Genomic DNA, 13,517 nt, shown 5'->3' with positions numbered 1-13,517 from the left:
GGTCAGATAAGAGTCATGCTATATGTAACTAGTCCAACCTGAACTTGTGAGGTAGCTTGAAACGTGCCTCCCAGAGTTCCTAGTACTTTTCCAAGAGAGAAGTCAGCACTTTGACAGAGGGACTTCTCTCTGTATCCAGGAAGTGACGGTGAGGACTTAATGGGGTCGAAACAAGCCGAGGGAGGTCGTCCCGTCTCTACAAAAGAAGTTGGGTGAAAGAGGAGCGCCATCATGCTAGCCAGAGACAGAGAGAAGTACACAGGAAGTTGAAGGATTGGGCCTTCAAAATAAGGTCATACAAAGTGAGTAGTGGAAAAACATATATATATATATATATATATATATATATATATATATATATATATATATATATATATATATATATATATATATATATATTATTATATGAGTTACCAGCAGCTAAATTCCTGCATTTATATCATTTTCCTCTCAACGGTAAGAAAGTGCATATAGGCAAAAAAACTACTTATTTTTTTTCTGCAAGAATACAACTTGGTTCAAGATTTGCCTTCTGGTCATTTGATTTAACATAGTCATATACGAGTATGCAACGTGCACACGCAAGACATAATGAAGGTCTTTAACACCCTGTCATGATTCCGTAATAAAGTAGGACCCATCATATCATGAGTTGTGCTTAAGTGCTGCATATTCCTCAACAAATTTTCAAGAACTAGCACAAACCAGGGGCCCCGGGGCAGTTGTCCGCTTTGCCCGGTTGGTAATTCAGCGATTGCTGGATGTTACTTCTCTAATAGACGTAGCAAGACTCAAGTAAGCTCAAATGTATTCAGTGTCACATTCAAGTAACTCACACAGAACATTCTGGTGAAAAACACACCTCAATTTTTGGCTTACTTTCTCCTCAAAAAAAACCCATTTAGTTCCACATAAAATGCTGCAAAGAATTTTCAACGAGCGTTTTAATTTGAAAGTGTGAACCGGAACACCTGTGTTGCATTATGTCTCTTTTCACTTCTCTCTGGCTGTGGGAAGGTGGTCCTCCTGGTCGAAAAACACCGTCCAGAAAAGAAACCGACGGGAAAGCTTTGCATGTTTTCGTACAGTCCCTTCACACTTAAAACATCTCCAAATCAAACCATGAAACTCCGGAATTGACACAAAATGTTGCCAACAAAGGAAGTGATGGCTTTGACTTGTTTGTCTTCGGGAATAAAGTTGGGAAACTACGAGGTGAAAATGGAGAGCCCAGCTGAGTGAGAGTGGGGTGAGGAGGCTGGATTTGGCAAAGTTGGGAGTCCTGCCCTGCTGCTAGCAGGCTAGTTAGCATGCTCACACACTTCGCTGTCTCGGATAAGTAATGAGGTGAGATGAGTAAGTCACTTTTACACTTATAATGTCGCGGGGTTATTTGTGAAAGTTTTTAGAGACTGTCCTGGTGTTACCCAGTGTTTATGAAAAATAACGGTCAAATGTGTTTTTGGCTGTAGAAAAACCATTGACATGAGTAGGGCCTGGCCATTTTTTTATCTTAACTAACGTTAAACTTCAATACAGTTGTACATTAAATTTCTGATATAAATGTATTTATGTGTCATGGTTTCTTCAGCGTGTAGAGTGCTTTGAACTATGTTTTTAGGCACGTTTCCAGTTAATTTGCTGTTTATAAGAGAAAAAGTAAAGTAAGTTGATAAACATTTTGTACTGAGAACTCTTAACAATATATCAAGCCGACTTCCAACATTTGATACTCGGATATAAGTGACCATCTGTGACAGTGAAGCTATTTCTTACAATGGCAAAGCTATCCCTTGGCCATTTCAAAACGTGTCTGGGTAGCTGTAATCATATTTTGGCTGAAGGTTTCACAATATGGCCTCATCACGCAACTTCTACACAAAAATGGTGTGTAATGTTAGTGCCAAACCTATCTTGTCAGTTGCTTTTCTGCCTTTGAGTGATTTGTCTAAATGAAAGCTGCCCCTGCCATGTCAGCATTCAGCATATACTCAGACATTGCACCCATGTGTTTGGTGAGCCTAAACATAATCTAAATCTAAAAATCTGTGTTCTGCATTTCAGAGCTTCCCTCCACTGTTCTCCAGCCTGTGATTCTCCAGGGGAGCTGCGTTATCTGTGGCAAGACCGCTGCTGACATTACAGCTTCTCCCAATGGATCGGAGCAGAGTTGACGATCTTATTTTCTGTGGAGGTTCTGCCTGAATCTTTCAGCATTTCTGCTAAAGGCAACCGCACTTGAACTTGTTTTAGAGAACCCCTCTCCCTCCCCTGCCCTGATCAGTCATGTTTGTGTCATGAGCATCGATACTAACTATGCTCATGCATTTTTCTCTCAAACATTCAACAAATTATGCCATCTGAGATGGGGCCCTGGTAGGTTCTTTAAGGGGCTTGAGGTAACCCCTGCCTGACGACTGTACAACCTGGCTGTGTGTGCTAGATCCACTGGCACGGGCCTATAAAATAATATTGTAACAAAAAGACAACCAGTAACACAGTACTTGCTGATGGAACCGAGACACACAACGTGCTTGCCCAAAATATATTCGTGAACTTTTGGACTTTTTAAACTGGACTTAAGTGGATGTATCAGGTGTATTCATGAACTGTGACTGCTGATGCTAGCTCATTGGGACTTGAGTGGGTGTAATCGGCTTTATTCATGAACCCTCTGTCTGAGTCTGGATACAGCCTGGATGTTGGATGCCCTGACTGTGTTGAATCAGCTGTTGCGGTGATGAGGCAGGGCTCCTGGTGGCCTGTGTGGCTGGCTGGGCAGTGGCCCAAGGTGATGTGATGGGGTGCAGGAACAGTAAGGTCCTCCCTGAGCCTCCAGGGGATGTTCAGTTGGACCTGGTCAAAAAGGTCAGTAGGACAATGTTGTTACTGGTGACTATGCTGTTGTTACCACAGATACTGTTTCTATTCATAACAGCAGCAGCAGAACCATTACTGCTATGTACACTAGTGCCAGTATAAGTATTTATAATATCAACTTAGGGCTGCAATTAATGATTATTTTATTTGTAACAAATAATTGAAAATCAAAACTGTGCATGACTGATTTTTCTGCTGATATATGAGCCAACTAATCATTTCAGCTCTGTATATTCATTAAAGCCCCTGTGCATAAAATGTCATGTGATTATAACAACTAATATTCTGATGGCGAAAAATTGTAGAAAAATGGAACAATCCTGGTGAAATCTGGTGCAGTCTGTGTTGTTTCCAGCCCATTCATTTTCAGTGTCCCCAGGCCGGATACATGACCCCAATCAGAACATTTTTAAAATTGATCAACAGAAATTAATCAGCAACTATTTTAATAATTGATTAATCATTCCTTATTTTTGAAGTAAAAACGTCAAAATGTCTCTCGCTCCAACTGCAATATAATCAATGTGGATATTTGAGTCTTTTTTGATATTATAAACGATAAATATTTGGGTTCTGGACTGTTGGTTGGTCAAAACAAGATATTTGAAATACTATTAGAGCTAGAGTGATTAATCGGCCTGGCCGAAATATCATATAGGATAGGATATACACTGATAGGATATAATAAATATATCCTATCAGTGTATACACCGACCGAGAAGTAACAAGAGGTTGTAGTACAGAACTGCCAAACTAGGTCTGAGGTAGTTTAGAAACAGTCTCACCATTACATAGTTTGTCCACCAGAGAGCACTGACAAGTTGATTTTTCAACAAAAAAAAAGGGAAAGTTATTCGCTTAAGTTACGTGTTTATGTAAAATTGAATTACTATCGGCCAATATGTCGTTCTCTGATTTTTTTATTTTTTTTAAACTCCCAAATATTGTTATCAGTATCAGCTTCAAAAATCCAATATCAGTCAGGCTACTTACTACTAGACTAAAATCTATACGTCAGTGTTTTTACACATGATAGTTAATTTAATCATTTCTTTTTCACAGAAAAGGAATCATCTTTTTTGTTGTTCTACACTGGTTTGTAATTTGCATCTGTGATGAACTGTGTTCCTGTATTTTTCAGGTTGATCCTCCCCAACCTCCTCAGACAGATATTTATAAGCACTTCATACGAGGGGATGGCACTAGGAGCAAGATGGGTGGGGCTGGTGGAGGGGGAGGTGACAAGGCTGACTCCACCTCCCCATATCAGGCCCAGGCCCACGCTGCCACTCCCACCGCTTCCGCTCAGCACCCTAAGGAGCCGTCTGAACTGTCGGACCCTCAGCGGAAGAAGGTGGCAAAATATCGAGCCAAGTTTGACCCCCGGGTCACAGCCAAGTACGACATCAAAGCTCTGATAGGTCGTGGGAGTTTTAGCCGGGTCGTTCGCGTGGAGCACAAGAGCACGCGGCAGCCGTATGCCATCAAGATGATTGAGACCCGTTACCGGGAGGGGAGGGAGGTGTGCGAGTCAGAGCTGTGCGTTCTGCGACGCGTTCGTCATACCAATATAATCCAGCTGATGGAGGTCTTTGAGACGGCAGAACGTGTCTACATGGTGATGGAGCTGGCCACTGGAGGAGAGCTCTTTGACCGGATCATTGCTCGCGGCTCCTTCACAGAGCGGGACGCCACGCGGGTGCTGCAGATGGTGCTGGATGGCGTCAAGTATCTCCACACTTTGGGGATCACTCACCGAGACCTGAAGCCGGAGAACCTGCTCTACTACCACCCTGGAGCCGATTCCAAGATCATCATCACTGACTTTGGTTTGGCCAGTAGCAGGAAGAAGGGGGACGAGTGTCTGATGAAGACCACCTGCGGCACGCCAGAGTACATCGCCCCTGAGATCCTGGTGAGGAAGCCCTATACAAACGCTGTAGACATGTGGGCGCTGGGGGTGATATCGTACATCCTGCTGAGTGGAACCATGCCCTTTGAGGACGACAACCGCATGAGGCTCTACCGGCAGATCCTCAAGGGGAAGTACAGCTTCTCTGGAGAGGTGAAGAGTTAAATCTGTTACTCACACACACACACACCACAGCAGACTTCACCCATATTTGGAATACATTCCTCACACCGCATGAGGCTTTGTCAACAGATTTCCAAGACGTTCAGCTTTTCATTTGAGGTGACATGGTTTAACACAGACACACATTTTCACACTCCTAACTCTTTTCATGTCTCACTCCATTTCTGTCTCATGTACCTTTACCTTGCCGTACTCGCACTCATTTATTTGTCCTCCCTAAGTCAATATGCCCTCCCTCTAAGTGTGTGTATGTGTGCACAAAAATGTATTCTCTATCTGTGTATCTAGTTGAAGGAATGCTGAGTAGTCTGTTCCTTTGTTTCATAGCGTGGGATGTTTATGTTGCCAGTGAGCTTTACAAAAGGGGCCCTTGGTTAATGTTTGCCCCACATACAGCCACTCCAGCGCAAATAATAGCTCAGTAATTTTGTAATATTTAATGAAGAGCAGTTGAATCATCTCAGTTTTCTGGGTATGCGTCCAGATTTGAACTGCTCAAGTGTCTGACAGGTGAGATAAGGTCAGATCTGACACATTTTATAATTGAAATCACTTTCAGGGAGCCTATATTTTAACTGAGGTCTGCAAATAGTATAGCAGAGCTGCTGAATGAGTACTAAGTATGTCCAGCAAGTCTTGCTTGGAATTAGTGAAAGAGCTTTTCACAATCAACCATTATGCATTTTTAGGATGATATAGTGGTTATTGAGTAGATATTGTGGTCTTAGTTGTCACATAAAAGGTTGTAAGTGTAAAAAAGGAAGAAGATTTCTCATGATAGTTATGACAGAGCAGTCATTATTCTCTGTCAACATGAGTACAGGCTAGAACCCCCAAAATTTATATTTCCTTAAAAATCATTTTTGACATTTCTGTTCGAAAAACAACAGGGGAGAGAAGGCGAAGTAATGGCTTGATACAACAGGTTTGTGAGCTGATGTGTTCAGCACGCTGCATTGTAGCTCTCAAAGACACACAAAATCCAAGTTCAAGCTTGGGAGCAGCGGAAACAAACTGTAATCACAACACTGACATATTCTAACCTTTTGAGTTGATATGGCGAAGTTGTTAGCAAACTAGTTGCCTATTTAAACATTGAGCTGATACGGAACAACATTAGCATTCATATGGAATCCAATAATCTCTCTCTTTTAGCTCTGGTTTTGGTCTCCATCTCGTTTGCTCCACCATGTTCACCAGCTAATCGCTAACTTTGTGTCTCTACTGTTTGGTGCTGGACCTGTAGTGTACAGTGGTTTTATCAGACCTTTTTCACTGAAAACTGCTGCTTGCTGCGACTGACAATGGGCAAATGACAATTTGCCGTTTGCGTCCTGGTGTGCATTATACAAACAAAACAGGGACCCACCCATAAAAACATTGCTCCATGGTGCTGCTAGTGGTCAAAAATTTCACAGGGTACCTTGATTTAATAAAGGATTTGCCGTTTCTCCCCGTTTTATTGTTCATTGAATATAAACCTTTGTCTCGCTCCCCTCGTTTCCTGTCTTTCGCTCTGACATAATGCCAAAAAAATAATCTCAAATGCTGTGTGCTGCTGTGACACTTGTGTGAACTGATTGTGTGTTTGGCTTTGAACATGACTCAGACATTCATAACTGAGAACTAGAATGATTCAATTCATAAAGGGGTAATTTAATCTTCTTGTAAGGATGCAATGCGAGAACTTGTATTATGTCACTATGCATGGCAGCGAGCTTAAGAAAATCTGGTCCTGTGGGTAAATGAGAGGTGGAGCTTAGGTGGGGCAGACTTGAATGCACTTCCCTTGGGGACATCTGTCTTTACAGCTGTGATAAATAATGTTCACATTTACTGCTGCAGTCCAAGAACTAATCACAGCCTGGACATTGTTATAGGTGGAGGAGAAATGTATGTCTGAGGGTTATATATGTGTCATGTAGCCAACACTGATGATTTACCTGCTGTGTGAAGAGGGGGATATGCTGTCTACTGGGAGACTGAAAACACAGCTGGTTGCCAAGCAGGACATCATGTACAAACTGTGTGTGTGTGTGTGTGTGTGTGTGTGTGTGTGTGTGGAAAGGCATGCTGCGTTGATATTCCCAATTCCTGTCTAAGTAGGGGGTAGAGTTTGACTCACTACCAGTCACTCATACTAAATAGAGTCCATGTCTTGGAAAGAGAGTCGACTGCAGTTGTCAAGAACATTTGATTTGAAGGATGTTTTATTTTGCATTAGATCTTTTGGAAACATGAAATTCTGTTCAAGCAAAACTTGTACAATCAAGCAAGCAGAGGAACTTAAAATTCACTCCCCCACACCCATGATTGAGTCTGACAATATCAAAAGACCAAGAAGACTCATTATGACATTGAGTCGAATAAACCAAATGCCTAACGGGATCAAATGAGCAAGACTTTTGTCAGTTCAGAGCTCAAAGTACTGGCCTTACACTGTAGTAGACATTCTCAGTTTTATATCACTCTGCTGCCCTCTTGTGTACAGTGGACAAAGCTCTACTGATGCCAAACAAACTATAAATTCTTATACAATTATTTAAAGCCCCCCTCCACTCAAAAAAGTGTTTTGTTTATTGTTGCTTCACTTGGATGTTCGAGCTTCACTGTGCAGAATGATGGATGTGCAGAGTTTGACACTAGAAGGCTTTTTTCACATTCATCTGTTGAAGTGGGAAAGTTTCTCTGAACTTAACTTCAGAGTTTTTTGTGACATCTCAACTAGTTTTGAAGCCAATCGTGGTCCAGCATGCAACTGACACAAGCGTGATGTGAAAACTAACTTGAAACCTCCAGAGCACACACTCTGAGAATGGACTTTTCAGTGAAGTAGGAACCGTCTTGTGTCCGGCAGCTTCTGAAATGAACACTATTTGCATATTCATAGATTCTGAATGAGGAGGAGTAGATGTAATTAAAACCATATCCGACACAAATTATTATTCAAAGCAGAGTATTTTTTTTATATGCGTTACATATAAAAAATGTTTTAATACATTTTCTTCTCACTCTCAAACATAGAAAGTTTCTCTTATGTCCACATAATGGTGGTAGACCCTTTATTATTTCCTTCTCTCCTTTCACTTCCTTCTTGTGTGTTTTCTCCTTTATATTCCTCAAGTATTGTCAGATTAGACATTTAGACTTTTCATAGCAGGAAGAGCACAGGTGGAACTAATAACATTTACGACGCCTCTTTTCCAGCAATTATTTCAATGCAATTAGTGATGATATTAGTCACACCTGTGTATCATGGCTCCGTTCCCACATCTCAGAGAACCGCTGTTTTAGACTATATAGAGAACATACATTAACATTTCAGTGTACTGAAGTGTACAGTTTGTTAATTCCAGTCTTGTCTCACATCTGCCTCCCCTCTCCAGCCGTGGCCCAGCGTGTCCAACCTGGCCAAAGACTTTGTGGAGCGGATTCTAACAGTGGACCCCAGCGAGCGGCTCACAGCTGGCCAGGCCCTCAAGCACCCCTGGATTGTCAGCATGGCTGCTGCCTCCTCCATGAAGAACCTTCAGCGCTGTATATCTCAGAACCTCCTGAAGCGGGCGTCCTCACGCTGCCACAGCACCAAGTCGGCCCAGTCCACTCGCTCCAGCCGCTCCACCAAATCCAACAAAGCCCGGCGGGTGCGAGAGAAGGAGCTGCGCGAGCTGAACCGTCGCTATCAGCAACAGTACAATGGCTGAAACAGGGACCATGACAGCCAACAACTGTAGCGGACCTATTATTTTTGGGGCAAACAGCATTACAATGACTGAATTTTTACAATGACTACCACCATCCAAAGTTGCTGCCAAAGTTAGAGGCCAAAATGGCTTTAAGTTCATTGCCTTAAGAGGACAATGACTTGACTCAATCCATGGCCAGCAAAAGTAGAATTAAGGTTGAAAAGTAACTGCTGCCAGTTGGGACTATAGAACAAATCAAAAATTATCATGAAGACAATGTAATCTATGAATTCCTATGGCAGTGTGTCTCCTGATGAGCACAGAAAAGGACAAACCAGTTAAGTTTTGAACTCCAAAGGTTACATCATCTCTCCATCCGTTCTTTCACTTTTTCTCTGGCAGGATGGTGCCTTCCACTCCTTTGCTTTTGTTCTTTTGATCCCTGTGTTTCTACATATTTATTTATTATTGTTGACATGATTATTAGTCTCCATTCAAATGGTCACTGGATAATGACCTTCCACAAGGATCTGTTGAACAGAGTTCTGGGTACTGAAGTTTCTAAGAAAGGAATACTTTAAGAAGAGGGGAAAACAAATTCCCCTCACTCATTCCTGATTGAAAATTGCTGTGAATTTATTACTGTACTAATTGTACAGACCTTGTCTTGTGGGTAATGGAAACACACTGCAACAAAACCACACCCTTGAAGGTCAAAATGAAGGCGTAGTTTTTATTAGTCAATTCTAAGCTCATCTAATCTTGCCATTATTGCTCTGTTAATATCATTGTTCTAAAGCTGTCAAAAGATTGTGAAGCTGTTTTGTGTCCAAGTTTAATCTTAAATGAATTGTATTAAACAACCACATAGCCCCACTCCCAAAGATTTTTATCGATCAGTAGTTTCATTGTTGGTTACGGTGAGAGTGGTACATGTTGCATGCAACAACGAAAATCTGTTGCACCAGCTCTTTGTCAAAGTTAGCCTAGTTATAACATTAGTGTTTACAAAGTGGAGTTTTACACATCACTAAATTAAAACAGCTTGCAGCACACAAACTAGTTCTTACATAGAAATGAGATACTACTAAATATTAATTACAACCTGTTCCATAGCAAACTGAACCCACTGACAAAGCTAACGTTAGCTTGCTAATATATGACCTGTTTAGATTGAAGAGTAAAAGAGATATCTGAAGAGGAAGACTTTAAATTGCATTTCACAAAAGAACAATATACCTGAAATTACAAAATATTATGCCAAAAAATACAATGATCATTTTAGCTAGGTTAGCATAATTGGATCTTTTCCACTCACTCAAAACTGCATGAATAGTACCAGTTTAGTTTAAGAGATTACTGAATTAGAGTTACTGAAGTCTTTAAGAGCTTAGACATTTCTTCAGTTTTAATGGTGCAACTCGATTTAGTAAATCACTAGTTTGAAACTAGCTAGTAGCTATTAATAACTTAGGAAGGACTGAAGTCACAAACGTATTAATAGATTTACGAATAGCTGGTGCAACCCAACCCAAGTCCTGCCATCTTTCCTAGCTAGCCTCTGTTCTGCCACCATCTGTAACTCACTGGGTTTTCTCATAAGAATTTCTTTCATCGGTCTTGTTAACATTCAGCAACAACATATCCCACCTGTATCAGCCATTGGCATGCTGTTTATGTAATTGTAATTTTTTCCTTAAAATGACAAAGTGTTCAAACCTTACTAGCCATTTAACACAGAATATGGAGAGGAAATCCCAGGAACGTGATTCTGCTAGTGGGACAGAGGCTAACTAGGAAAGGGGAGGCGTCAGCATTTTCTTCAGTTCTACAGTAGTTCTTAAGAAGGTTGTGGGGAGCCTGCAGAAAAACAACCGCACTAAATTTGCATACTACACTCATGACCAAAATGAAACCACTGAAGATGATGAGCAGCATGTAGAGGTGAATCAAATGACCATTAGTATATATGATTTATAAAAGATTCTGAATTACAAAACCTAGCACATGCAATTTTATGCAGAAGTCTTCTTAAGTTTGCAAAGGTTACCTTTGGTTTGTAAGTGCACTTAAATCTGAATATATTCCAATAGCTTCCTTAGAGATGAACTCTAGTTTGTCAAATCCACAATATTGATAGTAAAAGAACAATGGATTGCTCTCTTAATTCTGCCATTTTCAGTCTGGCTCATAACCCAGTCCAATGCAGTCCAATATCTATCGTGTGATATGAGACTAGGGATTTTGGTTTTCGTAATATTGTGTTATAGTTTAAATGGTAAAAAGCTGCATTACAGTAAAGTGAATTTTCAAAGTGAAATGAATAATGAATGCAACTGTTTGTTCATCATATCCATGTTTAAATGATTTATTGCAAATGATTCATCCCTAACATGGTCAAAATAATGTGATATTTGATTATTGAATAATACCAAAAGTAGCACAACTTCAGAAAAATAGGTGGTGATTATTTGCCTTTTTTGCTTTTGTTCCCCCTTTAATCTGGTGAAGCACTTCATCCATACAATTAAATTGAATTTTGTTAGTTTTTACAATTGCAGTCTTCCTCTTCATCGGACCTGTTCACTGTATTTTTATGTATTTTGTCCCTTCAGAACGCTCCCAGAGTAAATCAGTTGTTACAGTGTGGTCTTTTCTTCTTTATAGGAGCATTTAGCTGTGATCTACCCCAGACTTAAAAAGTGTGTTGCTGTTGTGAACTTTTTAACACATACTGGAAACCTAATGAGCCATGTCAGCTGACCTCAGTTTTTCCTTTCTTTTTGTCTTTTGTCCTTTGCTTGTTCCAGGATTCTCTGTCATCTTCCAGATGCTGCTCTTTCCATTTTCCTTGATACAAGTCAGATTTAAAAGCTTGTTTTCCTTTGTCCCACAGCTGTTATCTGTCCTGATGTCACACCTCTTGGTGGGACTAAAGTGCTTATAAATGACCGTTGGTGAGGCTAACATTGGGACTGGTATTCATTAAAGTACATTAAAATATTCACTCTTGTCTACATTTTGAGAGATACCCCACCCAAAATGTGTTGACATCAAACACACAGTCTGTAGGCTTGAAAAGTGCATTTAAAAAGTGCTTCACAGAAAACAGCTGTGGTCATCTTAAAAGAAAGAATTTGGATAAAGTTTCACTTTAAGTCTCATCCTTTTTTCAACATACAGTATAATGAGGTGGCCTTAGTTCTGATGGTTAGTTCATTGATTGCTCCTAGAGCATAGCATCTATATGAAAGAAACATTTTTAACCTGTAAAATCTCAGCTCTAAGACATTTGGGCTCAAAGGAATTGCTGTGGTTGAATTAGTCAGCAACATCATTGAGTGCCTGTTGTATACCATGTTCAATGAATAACCAAATCAATTTCATTAGCAGTATTTGCAGAATGTCAGCACATTTGTAGACGTGTTTCCTTTCATGTTTTTATATATCTGTGTGATTTTATATAAATGCTGTCGTCCTAAATGAAGTAGCCAACTCAACACTGTTACCTGAAAACAGTTGTTCATCTTTTGTTTTTGTGTCTAAATGAATGATAACACTTTGATTCTTCCACCATTAACGTTTTTATTTTTTTAAACGGTGAGTTTTATGTGCCAATAAAACACTCAAACCTGACTTGCTAGATTGCATTTGGATTTTTACACTGTTCCCTGAGAGAGGCCGTAAGCTTGTTTGGGATTGGTCCAACAGATCACAGAAGTCTGTGTGTAAGTTAATGAGTCAGAGTGCACAACAAGACTACATTTTAGTTCTAGCACATTTTGTTAAACTACGGTTGTTTTCAGGTAAATTGGTAATATTTGTTATTCCTTCTTCCACCTCTGCACATTTACCATGATATGGTATAAAGCTGGACATAGCATAATTTTAAATGGTCAGAAATAGTACAGAAATGACTACTTCATCCATCAGGGTGCTATAATTTAAGATAAAAAATGTAAGTCCTTTGGATGTAAATTCTTGAATTAGTAATAAACTAAATGTGAAAGGGGTCGCGTGCAGTGACGACTTAGTCTCTTTTAGCTCGCCCAGCACCAGACGGCTAACAGACCAAGTTACCAAATAGCTGGTGGAGAAAAACTTCTGCCAGCCAAAGACCCAGATTTTTTTTTTCAGGAGTTGGTGGAGACTAAAACAGAGCTAAAGGGAGAGTGAATATTGAACATACATATGCCAGGTGTCCAGAAACGTGCCTTAAAATAAATTATAATGTTGCTCTGTGTCAACTGGATGAGTATATAGGCAACTGTTTGACACATACATTAACTCCATGCTAGCCATAGGAATTGTGTAAAATGATGCATGTCAACATTGTGTGTGTCAACTGTGGAGTTCTTCTGCCCCAGAGTGGCTGAAAAATTGTATGCAGCTTTAAGATTTGTACTTGTTAGCACATGGGCCCCTCAGATACACTTTGGAACAATTTTTCAGCAAAATGAAAATGACTGCCACAAGCAAATGAACTTGGCTGTGGGCATGGCCTCACACAAAAGCAACCATTACACAGTAACTCTATTACTGTGTGTGTGTGTTATCAAGGTTTGCGTGATGCTAAATGCAAACCAGCATTTCTTAAAAAAGAAATACTTTAAATATAAGCAGGGTGCCGCTGTGGCCAAAAGCAATCCCCTAATGTTTTCAACCAAATGTACTGAAATTTCATTTATATGCTTTAGGGATAACTGTTAATCAAAGCTAAAAATTAAAACAAATATATTAAAAAAATGTGTGGCTTACACCTTAGCAGCAGCATATGGCTTTGCTAGTTGTGATTGTTAAAATCTACTGAGCAATCAATCATTTTTGGAATACGCATTACCTACCAAGTTTAATCA

The 13,517-nt window shown here is 40.1% G+C and overlaps 1 protein-coding gene across 2 annotated transcripts; it reads left to right on the top strand.

Annotated features, from left to right (window-relative positions):
- Positions 1–983: 983 nt before the first annotated feature.
- Positions 984–12,297, top strand: pskh1 (protein serine kinase H1). 2 transcript variants are annotated; one of them, XM_044191983.1, is made up of 4 exons: positions 984–1,347; positions 2,065–2,868; positions 4,022–4,945; positions 8,362–12,297. In XM_044191983.1, the coding sequence occupies exons 2-4, from the start codon at positions 2,800–2,802 to the stop codon at positions 8,677–8,679; spliced, it is 1,311 nt and encodes a 436-aa protein (XP_044047918.1). In that variant the 5' UTR covers positions 984–1,347; positions 2,065–2,799; the 3' UTR covers positions 8,680–12,297. The 2 variants fall into 2 exon arrangements, with proteins under 2 accessions (XP_044047918.1, XP_044047919.1); XM_044191984.1 differs by having other exon boundaries at positions 984–1,356.
- Positions 12,298–13,517: the final 1,220 nt, after the last annotated feature.

The sequence above is a fragment of the Siniperca chuatsi genome, linkage group LG4 (assembly GCF_020085105.1).
Source record: "Siniperca chuatsi isolate FFG_IHB_CAS linkage group LG4, ASM2008510v1, whole genome shotgun sequence".
Classification (NCBI taxonomy): domain Eukaryota; kingdom Metazoa; phylum Chordata; class Actinopteri; order Centrarchiformes; family Sinipercidae; genus Siniperca; species Siniperca chuatsi.
The sequence above is the reverse complement of the archived record's forward strand: the minus strand, read 5'-3'. Positions and strand labels throughout refer to the sequence as shown.

Excerpts from the sequence above, each read along its gene's own strand:
- pskh1 (XM_044191983.1), top strand. The coding sequence starts at position 2,800 with ATGGGGTGCAGGAACAGTAAGGTCCTCCCTGAGCCTCCAGGGGATGTT. Across the intron at positions 2,869-4,021 it reads AGTTGGACCTGGTCAAAAAG|GTTGATCCTCCCCAACCTCC; the intron begins GTCAGTAGGACA and ends TGTATTTTTCAG. Across the intron at positions 4,946-8,361 it reads AGTACAGCTTCTCTGGAGAG|CCGTGGCCCAGCGTGTCCAA; the intron begins GTGAAGAGTTAA and ends TCCCCTCTCCAG.